Consider the following 13,358-nt stretch of genomic DNA (forward strand, 5'->3'; position numbering starts at 1 on the left):
TGGCAAGATGATCATAGCAGCCTTTAATCTTGACTAAAAAATCTTTCATGCTCATTTCACCCTTGCGCTGAGAGTGCAAAGTCCGCCGATAAAACATCAACTTGGAAGTGGTTTTACTCCCATACAAGGCGACAACCGCTTTCCAGATCTTTGCACTTGTATCCATGCCAATAAGGTGAGGGAGGACGGACGGACTGATAGAAGATAATAGCAACGAAGCAAGTGCACTATCTTGTTGCTCAAAATGTGCAAACTCTGGATTTTCACAACAACCCCCACTGTCATCGGAAATAAGCTGAGTAGGAGGATCTTGATTCTCATCCAAGAAACGCTGAAGCTTGTGTGCTTTGACTGCCAAAAGAACTTGTTGTCGCCACAACAAATAGTTGCTATCATCAAGAAGAATACTGATCTTCTTTGATGAAAAATCCTACTATCGACAACTGCATCAACAGAACTGCAAGCCATACTGAACATACACAGCGGAAAATCAAGCAAAAAACACCAAGAAACAACTTACCTCTGATACCATGTTAGACTTATGCAAAAATATTCAGAAAAGAAGACTTTCTTACTTTTTATTATTTCTTATTTAATGCATGTAGAAGTCTCATGCATTTATAGGCATACGTACAATAAAGAAACTGCTAGAACAGACTAACTGCAACTGATAACCATACTAACAGTCTTAACTACTTTGATAACTACTCTAACAGGTTTTTATAGGAAAAAATTTAAGTTTTTACATGGAATTGAGTTACATATGAAAACATAGGTTTTATCTTAGCAACTAAATAACTCAATTTTTTGTAAAAATTCATGTTTTTCTTAATAAAAATAAAATTAATTCTAAAAAAGAAAATAAGAGACCAAAATGAAAATTTACTAAAGTTGGGTGACTAAAATGAGTATTTGTAATGACAAATTAACGACTAGTGACCAAAATGATAAAAATATGTAACGATAGTAACAAAAATTTTAAAAGTATGTTTATATTGTAATTTTTTATTTTTAATGTCCAAAATGAAAATTTATGAAAATTGGGTCACCTATTATTATATAAGTTATGTTGAATTTATAATTTATAATAATTAATTTGCTTGTAGTGAATCAAGAAACCCTCTAATATAATTTATGGTTTTTAAGGGTAAACTTTTTGGAGCTTATAAATTGTCTCTCTCTATAACGAGATACCCAAGATTAAAACTTAAGTCTCCTTAATAGTAGGCTGTGCCTTGCCACTTCAACACTTATTAGTTTTATTTTTGCTTTTTGATCCTCTACTTTTATTCCCTACATCAGTGAGGCTGTTAAAAAGCTTGGTATCAAGTCTCTCCACTTTTATGTTAGTAAACCAATATTTTTGTAATCGGATAGATGGTCAGATCAATTAGGCCACCATTTACAAGTTCGACTGATTGATTCGGTTTGATATATTAAATATATTATTAAAAAATTATTAAAAATAAAAAACTCGATTCAATTGATTTTTAGCTCGATTCATTCGATCCATACTGGATTATGGATCAATCGATTTAATCTCTTTTTCTGAACCGATGTAATGATCGGTCCAATGTAATCCAGTTCCAATAACCTTGTTGTAAACGTACCACCAACCTTGATATGTAGCCAAAATGCAAACCATGAAACTGCCCACCACCAACAAAAAATGGCAGCAAAATATGATAGTCGATGAAATTACAGAGAGAAAATGATGTTTTGGGTGTTACCAATAATTTGATTTTCTTGGAATTTAACCATAATTAGCAACGTATAAAGTAAAAGAGTTTCTTTTTCTTTTTCTTTAATACACAATGAACCATTTTACAATTTTTACCATTTTCTACATTTCATGCATAAACAGATTTGAAAGAAGGGAGAAGAGCATTTCGAGTGGCTTCATTTTCCCATTCTATCGCTGCCCACCAATCTTTGCTTCCCTCAATGCTGAGCCGGTTCCCTTTTGCACTGTCTGAGTTGAGAGGAAGCTTCTTCAATTCTCGACAGCCATGTAGATGAAGAAGTTTCAGACATGGGAAGGGTAGCGCATCCCAGTATATGCTCTTCAATTTCGCTAGAGCAAATAAGTGAAGTGTTTCAAGCTTCAGAAATGGTTTAGGGCATGGAATTCCAATCACACCAGCAACTTCACTAAGTTTTCCCTCAGTCAATATTTCTTCCATTTTTGCACACCCAGTTATCCAAAGAGTCCTTAGATTTGGAGCAAGCATCAGCCAAGTCACGTCTTTCAATTTCTTACATCCCATAATTATAACTTCGCTCAACGTGTGAAAGCATGAAGTTTCTTTAGAAGAAACCCACGTATGCAGCTTTTCCATTTTTATCTCATTCATGCTTTCACAATCGCAGAATTGTAGTTTCTTTAGACGCTCCAAATTTTCTAAGCATAAAACATTGAACTCTTTTGATTCTCTAAAATCACTAAGTTCTAGTGCTTCGGTGCAACATCGAAACAAGTTAAAGCTTAGGAATCTTTCTAAACAAAACATGGCTTTTATCTGTATCCTTAATATATTCAAATGTTGCAAACCTTTCAATTCCTCTATAAGCTTTTCATTTCCCCCTTTCAAAACATTGTCTTCATTAGGATAATCTATCAGATACATTCTGAACCACATTCTGAATATTTGCAACTTGGAAAAACTACATATCAAATGTTGTGGGATTTTTCTGAGATTGTCCATACAACTCAAGTCCAACATTTTTAGTTTTGTCCAGGATTTCAACTCTATTGGCAACTCTTCTATACCAGTAAATGATAGATCAAAACATTCTAGAGAAACCAATTGTGAAATTCCCTCGGGCAATGCTCGTAATTCTTTATTTCTTGACAAATCCAAAACAGTTAGATGAGGTATAAATTGGAAGAAACCATGGCTGATCACTTGCAACTCATTTTCGCTAAGAAACAAGGTTCGAAGGTTAGGGCATTTGGGTGTTTCTCTGAGAACTTTAATCTTATTTTTCATCACTGACATTCGTTTTGCACTTTCCCATTCTTTAGCATCTGGTTCTTCAAATAATTGAGCCCCTGCTTTTACAAAAAAATTATTTTCTGTTGCTTCGAACTCGCGTGTAATCCATAAACCCATGTCACGAATCACATCATGCATCTTCACACAATCTTCTCCATCCCTTTCCAATAAACAAGCATTCAGAAAAGAGCTGATAATGTCGCCACCTTGCATTTGAGCTTCACTAATTCTGTCAAATTTATTCAATAGCCCTTCACAAAACCAATGCTCCACTAATCTCTTTTTGGGAATACAATAATCTTCAGGATATAGACAACAATATAAGAGACAACATTTCATTGTGGCATCAGGCAAATTATCATAACTGAATTTTAAAAGCGGAAATACCTCATTTTCCATTTTTGGCAATGCAAATCTCTTCAACATCTCAATTGCATATTTCCAATCCTCAAGTGTTGTCTTGCAAGCCATGGCACGACCGATTGTAATTAGTGCAAGAGGCAGCCCACCGCACCTTTCAGCTACTTGTTTAGCTAGGTTTGGAATATCTGGATGGCTATTGAGAGCTTCATCTCCAACCTTGTCTTGGAACAATTCCCAAGCCTTCTCCGGTTCCAGGCACTCCACTTTGATTTTTTTCTGAGCTTCCATTTCGCCACATACCCCCAAAGATCGAGTTGTGAAAATAAGTTTGGAACCCTTTGTTTGGCTTGGTTGTGGTATCCCAACTTGTTTCAAATCTACCCTCTTCCACAAATCGTCCAGTAATACAACAAATTTCTTGTTCAGCAACACCCCATAGATATCTACAGCTTTCTCTTCAACACTTTTATTCTTCCATGAGTCATCTGAAAACCCAAGATTTCCACCAATCCTATCTTGGATCTTTCCAACATCGTAATCTTTAGACACCAACGCCCAGATAACTTTAAAATCATTCGGTGTGGTGCTGAACTTGTTGTTGAGTTCGGTCAAGAGTGTTGTCTTGCCAACACGCCCTAAGCCATAGAGGCCAATGATCCCCACATCTTCGTCCTCGATGCAACTCCATACCTTTTGGATTGTGGATTCTAGAGCAACCGGCTGCTCTACAGGCATTACTACCACTGGAGCTGCGGGCTGATTCTCCGCTACTTTCCCAAAAGCTCCTTTACTCTTATGATCACTTATTTCTTGAAGCATTTTGGCCACTTTTTTACCAAACTTGTAGCTAGACAGGCAACTCTTGGAAGCACAGCCTCCGAGACACAAGTTATTCATTTGTTGAGGGCCATCTGCAATCAACTTTTCCGCCTCTGTTATCATAGTTTCTGCTTTTGAAAGCCATAACTGAACTTGCTCAAATGGCTTCAATAGTCGTTGTTCTGCAAGATCAACCTGCCTTAGCAGGTCGTTCCTTTGTGCCCTCAGTTCTTGAAGAGCAGCAGATAAAGTTGGAAGGGTTTGTTGAAGCTTGCAGACATAATTAGCATGGCCAACAATGAAATCCCAGCCACGAAGAAGGAAATTCTCGAAACTACATTGTACGGAGCAGCAATTGCCCATGATTCTGGTAAATGAAAGATAAAATAAAGGAAACAAATAAGAAGTGGATGCAAAGTGAATTGTTTGTGAATGATTTAAAAATAAAGTTACGTAATGTGGAAAAGTGGAAGAAAAATAAAGTTAAAGAATATGGGGTTTGAACAGATTGAGGTGGAAGGCGATTGTGTCACAGTTATGAAGAGGATGCTCATCAAATAAAGTTAAAGAAGATGGGGTTTCAACCATTAGAGCTTTCATTATGGATAGTATAGATAAAGCAAGGAGATTCACAGAGTGTATACCCAGAGAAGGAAATCCAAGTAGCTAACTTTTTTAGCCAAAGATGGAGCAAGATACGAAGAAGACAGGTACTGGTCTCGACTCTTTTGTTTAGTCGTAGGCTTGTAGCAGATACAGTAGCAGAATTCTGGTAGTTTCCTGGTGAAAAATAGTTGGAATTTGAGTGGATCAGGCTTACTGTGATTATCTAAGTCTTGTGCTTGGAAATCAGGAAATTTTTGTTATTTGCTTCAGCTCTACTATAGCTTAGGTATGCTGTGATTCTCTCTAGCTTTGCTTCTTCCTCTGCTACTATCTTTTCTCTCTATGATTGTTGTAACTGTGGCTTAACTTTTATTAATCGGATCACAGCTGGCTTTTTAAGTCTTAATAACTATTATTTCTAAAAGAATAGGTTAAAATCTGCTGTTAGTCCTTGAACTTTTATAAAATTTGAGATTTAGTCCTTGTACTTCAAAAGTTAAAAAATCCTCCTACTTTTTCAATTTTAAAATACTAGTCTAATCATTATCATCATTGGTAGTTTCTGGCAAAATTTGTTAACTTAACATGTTTAGTTATTGTCAATTATATGTTATATAATGTGAAGATAGCCTAAGAAAATTGCTAAGTTAATAAATTTTGACAGAAAATATTAACATTATTAATAATTAGACTGAGATTTTTAAATAAAAAAAAGTAAAAGTACTTAATTGACATTAAAATAATAATATTATTAGTTTAAATCTTATCAATCATAAAGTTTTACTTATTTATCTATAATATATATAAAAGTAAGAGTTCGAAGAAACTTTTGAATCGGCGACAATACTTTTTAATGCTCATTTAACTATTAAATTGACATTAAACAAATAAGTTTTTTTTAAATAATATTTTTTCTCCATCTGAACTATTCAATTAAGAAAATCAGTATTGGTAAGTTTGAAGTCTCTAAAAATTAATAGAGTATTGAATTAATGTTTTTCAAAGAGAAACTTTCAAGTTATAGTCAAATGAGAATGACACCCAAAAAAGATAAAAGAATCATTTTAATTAAAGACGAGATAAAATTATAATAGGCATTAATCCATCATCACACATTTATTTAGTTTTAAACTCACTCTTGTTTACTTTTCCCTATCATTACCTAATTTGAAAGCTTTACTTTATAATTTTATGTTCTTAATTTTTAAATTTACTTTAATACTATGTTTCTAATTAGTATTATAATTGTAATTTCATTAAAATATGTCACAAGTTTATGCACTTATCACAAATTTAGAATTTAGTCTCTGTACTTTTATTTCTAGTAATTTAGTCCTTTTACTTTCTAGATTTCAAAATTCTGGTTCAATTGGTAACACTATTTAAATTATTTTTTTATTAAATTTGTTGATGTGACATGATGCGAGTTTCAAGGCCCAAATTTAGGCCCATGGACTTGACGGGCTTAGTTTCCCTCAATTCCCAATCACAAGATTTAAATCCAAGCTGTTGAAGTCAAAGTTTAACTTATTCGTTCAAAACTTTATCATGAAGAAATTTCGAGAAAAAGAGTTTAAGCTTCAAGAAGGACTTTGGTGTTCAATATGGACTGAGGATGAATTAGAAGGAACCAATTTTGTTTTAGGACTTAAAATCTCAATCCATAATGACACCTATGTGGAATATGTTAATGATGTGCGTGATAAGTTTTATATTTATGATTGATTGTACTTGAAAACTAACTATTATCACGAAAAAAACAAGCGCACCTATCGAACAGTAGTATAGCTTATAGCAAGACCGGAATGTCGAACCCACAGGAACTAAAAGTGCTAGTATTGACCTTCTTTTTATTATCTAGCCTAAAAATAAGGGGATTTGTTTTATCTAAACTAATTAACTAAACTAAGAATGCACAGGAAGTAAATTGGGGAAATACTTTTGGGAAAACTGATTGATTTAGACAATAGCCAAGGAAAAATCCACCTAGACTTCACTTATTATTTGACTCTGAATTAGACGATTTATTCACTTGACTCGATCCGTAGAAATCCCTAATTTATATTATTATCTCTCTCGAGACTAACAACATCTAATCCTAGGTTGATTAATTGAAATCCCTTTCTAATTAAAACCCCTAATGTTACATTAACTCGATCTATGGATTCCTTTATTAGGTTTGACCCTAATCTGGCAGATTTATTTCGCCCTATGTCTAGGGGTGCAATCAACTCCGCTTAATTATGCTAGATCTACTCTTAGACAGAAACTTTTGCTCCTCTGAATAAGTACAACAATACTTGAATCAATATCCTGAAATATTAAAGCAAGAATCAAGAACACATAATTAAGAACAAATCAAGTATTTATCATATAATTCATAAAATAATAACAAGATCCGTCTTAGATTTCATTCTTCTTAGGTATTTAGGGGATTTAGTTCATATGTGTAAAAGAAAACATCTCAGAAGAATAATAATAACAAAACATAAAGAAACCTAAAAATCCTCGAAAGAAATTGAAGGGAGATCTTCAGTCTTGAAGGAGAATCTAGCTTTTGAGATGGATCAATCGGCTTCAAAACCCTCAAGAGTGGCATTTTCTGAATAGAACTAGACTTGGGCTCGATAGGGACACGCCCGTGTGGGGTGGCTTAGGCCGTGTTAGAGTTTGCTAAATAGACACGGGCGAGTGGTCTACCCGCGTAAGGAAATCCAGGCCGTGTTGATTTTTCACGTTGACCTATTTTCTACGTTTTTGGCCCGTTTCTTGCTCTTTTTACTCTCCTATGCTCACTTAAGTATAAAACATGAAATTAAAGGATTAGGAGCATCAAATTCCACAAATCTAATGATAATTCATCCAAAAATGTGCTAAGCATGAGATAAAAATATGTATAAATTACGACTTATCAGTTAACAAGCTTAGGCGTTACACTTACAAGGACCTCAATCAAGCCCACACGCCTAGCTATGTTATAATCAGTTGACTTGCGATGCATTTTTGGAAGGGATCCACATTTTTATGGGTCAATATGTCTTTATATTGATTGAAGATTTGTCTCTTAGCTTCGCAATGCACTTTGAATCACTCAATTTTGCAGTTAAAATTGCCAGATCGGATACATATGGTCAAGCAACTATATTGTAGCTAAGCTGCCAGAATAGAAAAGTGGATAAACCACCAGATAATGTAAATAATCAAACTGGCAGAAACTTCCTCCTTTCACATCATCCCCAGTCCCATGCAATGTGTCATGGCATGCATATACAGAAGAAGAATGCTAAGCATGTAAGTAATGCAACCATACAGTAAAAAAGTCAGTAGGCATGAGAGTCCACGCGTTATAAAGTAGATTTATCAAACCTTAAAAAATAATATCAGATTTTCCGTAAAGTCACATGCATGGTTATAAATCAGAATTAGAACCAATCAATTCAACATATTCGGATATCATATGTTCTTAAGTAACAGAGTCACGTAAAGACGTACCAACAAACTTAACAAAATGCAGATCGTACCAGGATAATTCACGCACATTAGACAATAGCACATTACGTTCTAATAGATCCTGCTTACTTTGGTTCAAACATAGCAAACATACGTACATATCACAAGTTGGTCATCACTAGATAACCAAATATCAGGTTAAAATAAAAAAGAAAAAGAAAGAAACTTAAAAAGACAAAAAGAATTAAATTAAACTTAAAAAGACAAAAAGAATTAAATTATTCGAAAATAAAAATATAAGGATTAGTTATGCAATTTGATCTGAAGTTTTCATATAAAATGATGATATAATGTGTCACGTCTACTTATTACATTATTAACAACAATAAAATCGAAAGCACTAATAATTACATTATAATTTTGTTGAAGTATAGTGACCAAAAAAAGTAAGTTAAGCCATACATAAGTGACAAAACTTTGTAGTTTAGCCAAATATCATTTCACTCAAAAAAAATTTGCCAAACTAACTATAGAATATAAAAACTTATAATAATTTGACTCAATCCCTTTGTTTCCAATATCGCTATAGCCACTAGAAATATGGGGTTGGACCGACTGACCCGCGAACCAGTTGAATTGGCCAGTCGTACAAATTGAACTAATTTGATTTATTTATAGTTTTTTAATGATTTATTCAATTAAAGTGGATAAATCTATTGCACCGGTCGGATTGTAACGGGTGGTCAACCAATTCAACCACCATTCCAACTTTGAAAACCTTGTTCAACCACAAAATTGTTAAAAACAATTGAAGTACGGAATTGGGATTTAGTGTTTTGAGATAAATAGGTTTTATTAATTTTATCCCTGAAAAAAATCTAAATCATTTTTAAAGGAACATTGAATAAAATTAAAAAATTAATGGTAACAAATATCAATTAAATAAACTATATTTTAAAAAATAAAATGGTGGTAATCAAATCTAAACTAATTTTCAAAATCAATAATTTTAAAATTGAAAATCAAATTAATTAGATTAGTTTAAAAACTAGATTTGATTTGGATTTGGATTTGGATTTCACAAATACTTCTAAAAAATAGATTTAAAAAAATTAATGTTTAAATTTGAAAAACTTATCTTTCTTATAGTAAGGAAGCCTATGTTTTTCTCCTATATATACTGCTATGTACTGTTTTATTATTCATAATTAAATATTCAGAATGATTAATATGGGTTTAAAATTGTTGTTTTCTATTTCTTTCTTTCAATGGGTTTTATCGGTTCAATCCGTAGAACCATTTGTTTATGACGTCAACTTTGCTGGAGCCGTTGGAGATGGAGAGAGTGATGATACCGAGGTTTATTTTCTTCTTAAATGCTATAGTTGGGAAGTTTATCATATTTTGATTGTTTATTTATATAACTATTTTAGGCCTTCAAGAATGCATGGAATGTTGTCTGTAGTTCGCATGTCCCTTTAGGGATATTTCGTGTTCCTTATGGACAAAAGTTTTTGGTGCAACCCTTGATTTTTAATGGTGAATGTCGACCAAAAAATATTACTATTCAGGTAATAATAATTATTATTTTTATCTTTTCTTTAATTCTATTAATGATATTATTTACAAAAGTTTTGGGTTGGATTGTTCAGATTGATGGAATACTCATTGCCCCAAGTGATCCATCTTCATGGAAATGCAATGATGCAAACTGTAACAATTGGATAACCTTTCAACATTTTGATGGCCTCATCATTCGAGGAACCGGAAGCCTCCATGGCCAAGGACAAAAATGGTGGCAAATGGGTTGCATGCAAAATAAAGTGGTACACTATTATTTTGGATTTTTTGCATCTTCTTAATGCTTGCTTCAACACGATTTTATATATTTTCTGATTATATTTCTCAAATTTTCTATGTTGACAGCTTTGTTCATCTCAAAAAGCGGCGGTATGCCTTGACTTATTAAAAAATAAGAGATTTTTTCATTTAGTCTCCGATTTTATTTATCTTTTTATTGTTTATTTTGTTTAGGGTTTTGCCATTTTAGACTCTAAGAATGTGCATATTAGTGGCTTAACTTCTGTGGACAGTCGAAAATGGCATATTTCAATTGAAAGATCTTCATCTGTTCATGCCTCTAAACTCAATATCAAAGCTCCAAAGGATAGCCCCAACACTGATGGCATTCGTATCCAACATTCCACCAATGTTACCATAGCCTCCTCAACCATTAAGACTGGTATATAAAAAATAAGTATTTATTTTCATAACATAATATCTGTAGACAAGTATTGGGTTTGACGTTTTTCTTTTTCTTTTCTTTTTAAGGTGATGATTGTATAGGAATTGGAGATGGGTCAAAATATATTAACATTAATCGGATTTTTTGTGGTCCAGGTTATGGAATTAGGTATTTTTTAATTATTTTTATAAAAAAAATTCACTTATTTGTTTGATTTTGTTTTTCACTCTTATAGAATTAGATATTTTGATTTAAAAAAATTTATTTTTTACTTCTCTACACTTTTATATGAAGTATTGGAAGTCTTGGTGAAAATGGAAGAAGGGAGACAGTTGAATATGTTACTGTAAGGAGAGCTCACTTTTATACTACAGAGAATGGAGTTAGAATAAAGACATGGCAGGTAATTAAAATTTCCATTAAATGTATTTTATGATTAATTCTTTTACGTTATATTTAACTAATTATCATGTTATGTGTACAGAGAGGACATGGATACGCAAGACATATAAGATTTGAACGTATATCGTTTAGTAATGTAATTAGGCCTATTATTATTGATCAATATAGTTGTCCTCCTCATCAACATTGCAAGAATTATGTAAGTTTCATTTGAATTTCTTCACGAATTCAATCGAATCAATTTAACATATATATTGTAATGATATTTTTGTATTTTGTTTTTTAATTCCACAGAGTACAGCCGTGGAGATTAGCAATATTGTGTATAATGATTTAAGAGGGACAACAAATGGTGAAATTGCGGTGGATCTTTCATGCAGTGAGTCAGCTCCATGCAAAAATATCCGCATGAAAAACATACACTTGGATTACGGAATAAATGGAAAAATATATGATGGGCACCCCAAATCTCATTGTTTGAGTGTTGTTCAAAGTTGGGATGAAGGAAATGTTTATCCAAATGTTCCTTGTTTAACAAGAAAATTAAGTTATTAACTTTTTTTTTATTTCGGATGTAATAATTAGGTTATATTTTCGTTGGGACTAAGGAAATAATTATCCAAATGTCCCTTCATGTTGCATATATAAAATAAATAAATGCATCTTTTTTATATCAAAATTTTCTACCATAATCTTCTCTTACTTGTTATGATTGGTTATTATTTTAGAGATATAAATATTACAAGATAAAAAGATAATATTTTCAACATTTTAAACAAAATTGTTTTCTTTAACAAATATTTTGGTACACTTACTTTAAAGATCGGGGTATTATTTGGTTTTTAGTTTTCTCTTCAAACAAAATCAAGTAGTGGTTTTAGTAAGAAACCCAATCAGTTATGGTTTCCAGCCATGATATTATATAAGCAATTTCATGGATTGCATTAAGGCATTCGAGCTTACTTTGCTTTCGAATTAGCAGCGTTGATAATTTCAAAGAGATTTTAGTCATTTTGCTTCACCTAAAGCGAATTTGTTAGGTTAAAATTTAAGTTTGTGATAGTTTTATTTGCGACACTTACCAATCATGGCAGATAGAAGCTTCCACATTGCAATGTACCCATGGTTTGCCCTTGGTCATATCACTCCATATGTTCATATGGCCAACAAACTAGCAGAGAGAGGCCATAAAATTTCCTTCTTTTTCCCGGCAAAAACACAACATAAGGTTGAGGCTTTCAATCTCCATCCACATCTCATAACCTTTATTCCAATCATTGTTCCGCATGTTGAAGGTTTACCTCTCGGCGCCGAAACAACAAATGATGTCCCTTTCCCTTTGCATCCTCTCATTATGACCGCTATGGACCTCACAGAACCTGATATTGAAGCTTACCTTCGTGAACTCAAACCCCATTTTGCTTTCTATGATTTCACTTGCTGGTTGCCGGTCTTGACTCGTAGGCTAGGTATCAAGTCCGTTGTTTATTGTATCATTAGCTCTGCCACCATTGGCTATCTTCTTAGTCCAGCAAGAAAGACTCTTGAGAAAGGTATGATAGGGTCCGATCTTTTAGAGCCTCCAGAAGGTTTCCCTTCTTCAAGTATTAAGTTACGCGCACATGAAGCCCAAGCATTAGCCGATTATGGAAGCGGCCTTTCATTTGTAGAACGCCAATTGATGTCTCTAAGTGATTGCGATATTATTGGTTTCAAGACATGCAGGGAAATCGAAGGGCCTTATGGTGAATATATTGGGAGCCAATTTGGAAAGCCAGTCATTTTCGCAGGTCCAGTAGTGCCAAATCCACCTAAAATAGCACTAGAAAAACAATGGGAAAAGTTATTAAGCAAGTTTCAGCCTAAGACTCTGATTTTTTGTGCATTCGGAAGTGAGTGTGTTTTGAAAATGGATCGATTTCAAGAATTGGTTTTAGGCCTTGAGTTAACAGGTTTGCCATTTCTAGTTGCCCTAAAACCACCGATGGGACTGAAACAATCGAGTCAGCCTTGCCAGAAGGATTCCAAGAAAGATTAAAAGGAAGAGGGATACTTCATGGAGGTTGGGTACCACAACAACTAATCTTAAGGCATCGCTCTGTAGGGTATTTCGTCACTCATTGCGGCTCGGGCTCTTTAGCAGAGGCCATGGTGAGTGATTGCCAATTGGTGCTGCTACCCCAAGTCGGAGATCAAATAATTAATGCAAGATTGATGGCTGGAGACCTAAAAATCGGAGTAGAGGTTGAGAAAGGTGATGAAGATGGAGTATTTACAAAATATGATGTTTGCAAAGCAGTAAGAACATTAATGGATCATGATAATGAGTTGGGGAACGAGGTAAGGACCAACCATGATAAATGGAAGGAGTTCCTTTTAAAACCAGGACTTGAAAACTCTTACATGGATGATTTTGTTATGCAACTGCACGCCTTGGTGTGATGATTTCTAATGTAAATTTGTTTCTAAATTGCAAT

General features: G+C 33.5%; 2 protein-coding genes and 1 pseudogene across 2 annotated transcripts; 2 read left to right on the forward strand and 1 right to left on the reverse strand.

Moving 5' to 3' along the window:
- Nucleotides 1–1,726: 1,726 nt before the first annotated feature.
- Nucleotides 1,727–5,104, reverse strand: LOC107937324 (disease resistance protein SUMM2). Its single transcript, XM_041116288.1, has 2 exons — nucleotides 4,823–5,104; nucleotides 1,727–4,545 (listed from the first exon to the last, which is right to left on the reverse strand). Exon 2 carries the CDS (start codon nucleotides 4,539–4,541, stop codon nucleotides 1,851–1,853), a length of 2,691 nt encoding a protein of 896 aa, XP_040972222.1. The 5' UTR covers nucleotides 4,542–4,545; nucleotides 4,823–5,104; the 3' UTR covers nucleotides 1,727–1,850.
- A 4,342-nt stretch (nucleotides 5,105–9,446) lies between these two features.
- Nucleotides 9,447–11,560, forward strand: LOC107937343 (polygalacturonase). The gene is made up of 9 exons (XM_016870208.2): nucleotides 9,447–9,593; nucleotides 9,668–9,805; nucleotides 9,887–10,060; nucleotides 10,161–10,184; nucleotides 10,269–10,476; nucleotides 10,566–10,647; nucleotides 10,774–10,882; nucleotides 10,964–11,080; nucleotides 11,176–11,560. Exons 1-9 carry the CDS (start codon nucleotides 9,456–9,458, stop codon nucleotides 11,434–11,436), a joined length of 1,251 nt encoding a protein of 416 aa, XP_016725697.2. The 5' UTR covers nucleotides 9,447–9,455; the 3' UTR covers nucleotides 11,437–11,560.
- A 408-nt stretch (nucleotides 11,561–11,968) lies between these two features.
- Nucleotides 11,969–13,323, forward strand: LOC107937341 (cyanidin 3-O-galactoside 2''-O-xylosyltransferase FGGT1-like; annotated as a pseudogene).
- The last annotated feature ends 35 nt before the right edge of the window (nucleotides 13,324–13,358 follow it).

This window comes from Gossypium hirsutum, chromosome A06, assembly GCF_007990345.1.
Source record: "Gossypium hirsutum isolate 1008001.06 chromosome A06, Gossypium_hirsutum_v2.1, whole genome shotgun sequence".
Classification (NCBI taxonomy): Eukaryota; Viridiplantae; Streptophyta; class Magnoliopsida; order Malvales; family Malvaceae; genus Gossypium; species Gossypium hirsutum.

What these genes read in the sequence shown, in the direction of transcription:
- LOC107937324 (XM_041116288.1), bottom strand. Translation starts at nt 4,541, where the DNA reads ATGGGCAATTGCTGCTCCGTACAATGTAGTTTCGAGAATTTCCTTCTT.
- LOC107937343 (XM_016870208.2), top strand. Translation starts at nt 9,456, where the DNA reads ATGATTAATATGGGTTTAAAATTGTTGTTTTCTATTTCTTTCTTTCAA. An exon ending in GAGAGAGTGATGATACCGAG is followed by an intron (nt 9,594 to 9,667) that starts GTTTATTTTCTT and finishes TAACTATTTTAG; the next exon opens with GCCTTCAAGAATGCATGGAA. An exon ending in GGTCCAGGTTATGGAATTAG is followed by an intron (nt 10,648 to 10,773) that starts GTATTTTTTAAT and finishes TTTTATATGAAG; the next exon opens with TATTGGAAGTCTTGGTGAAA.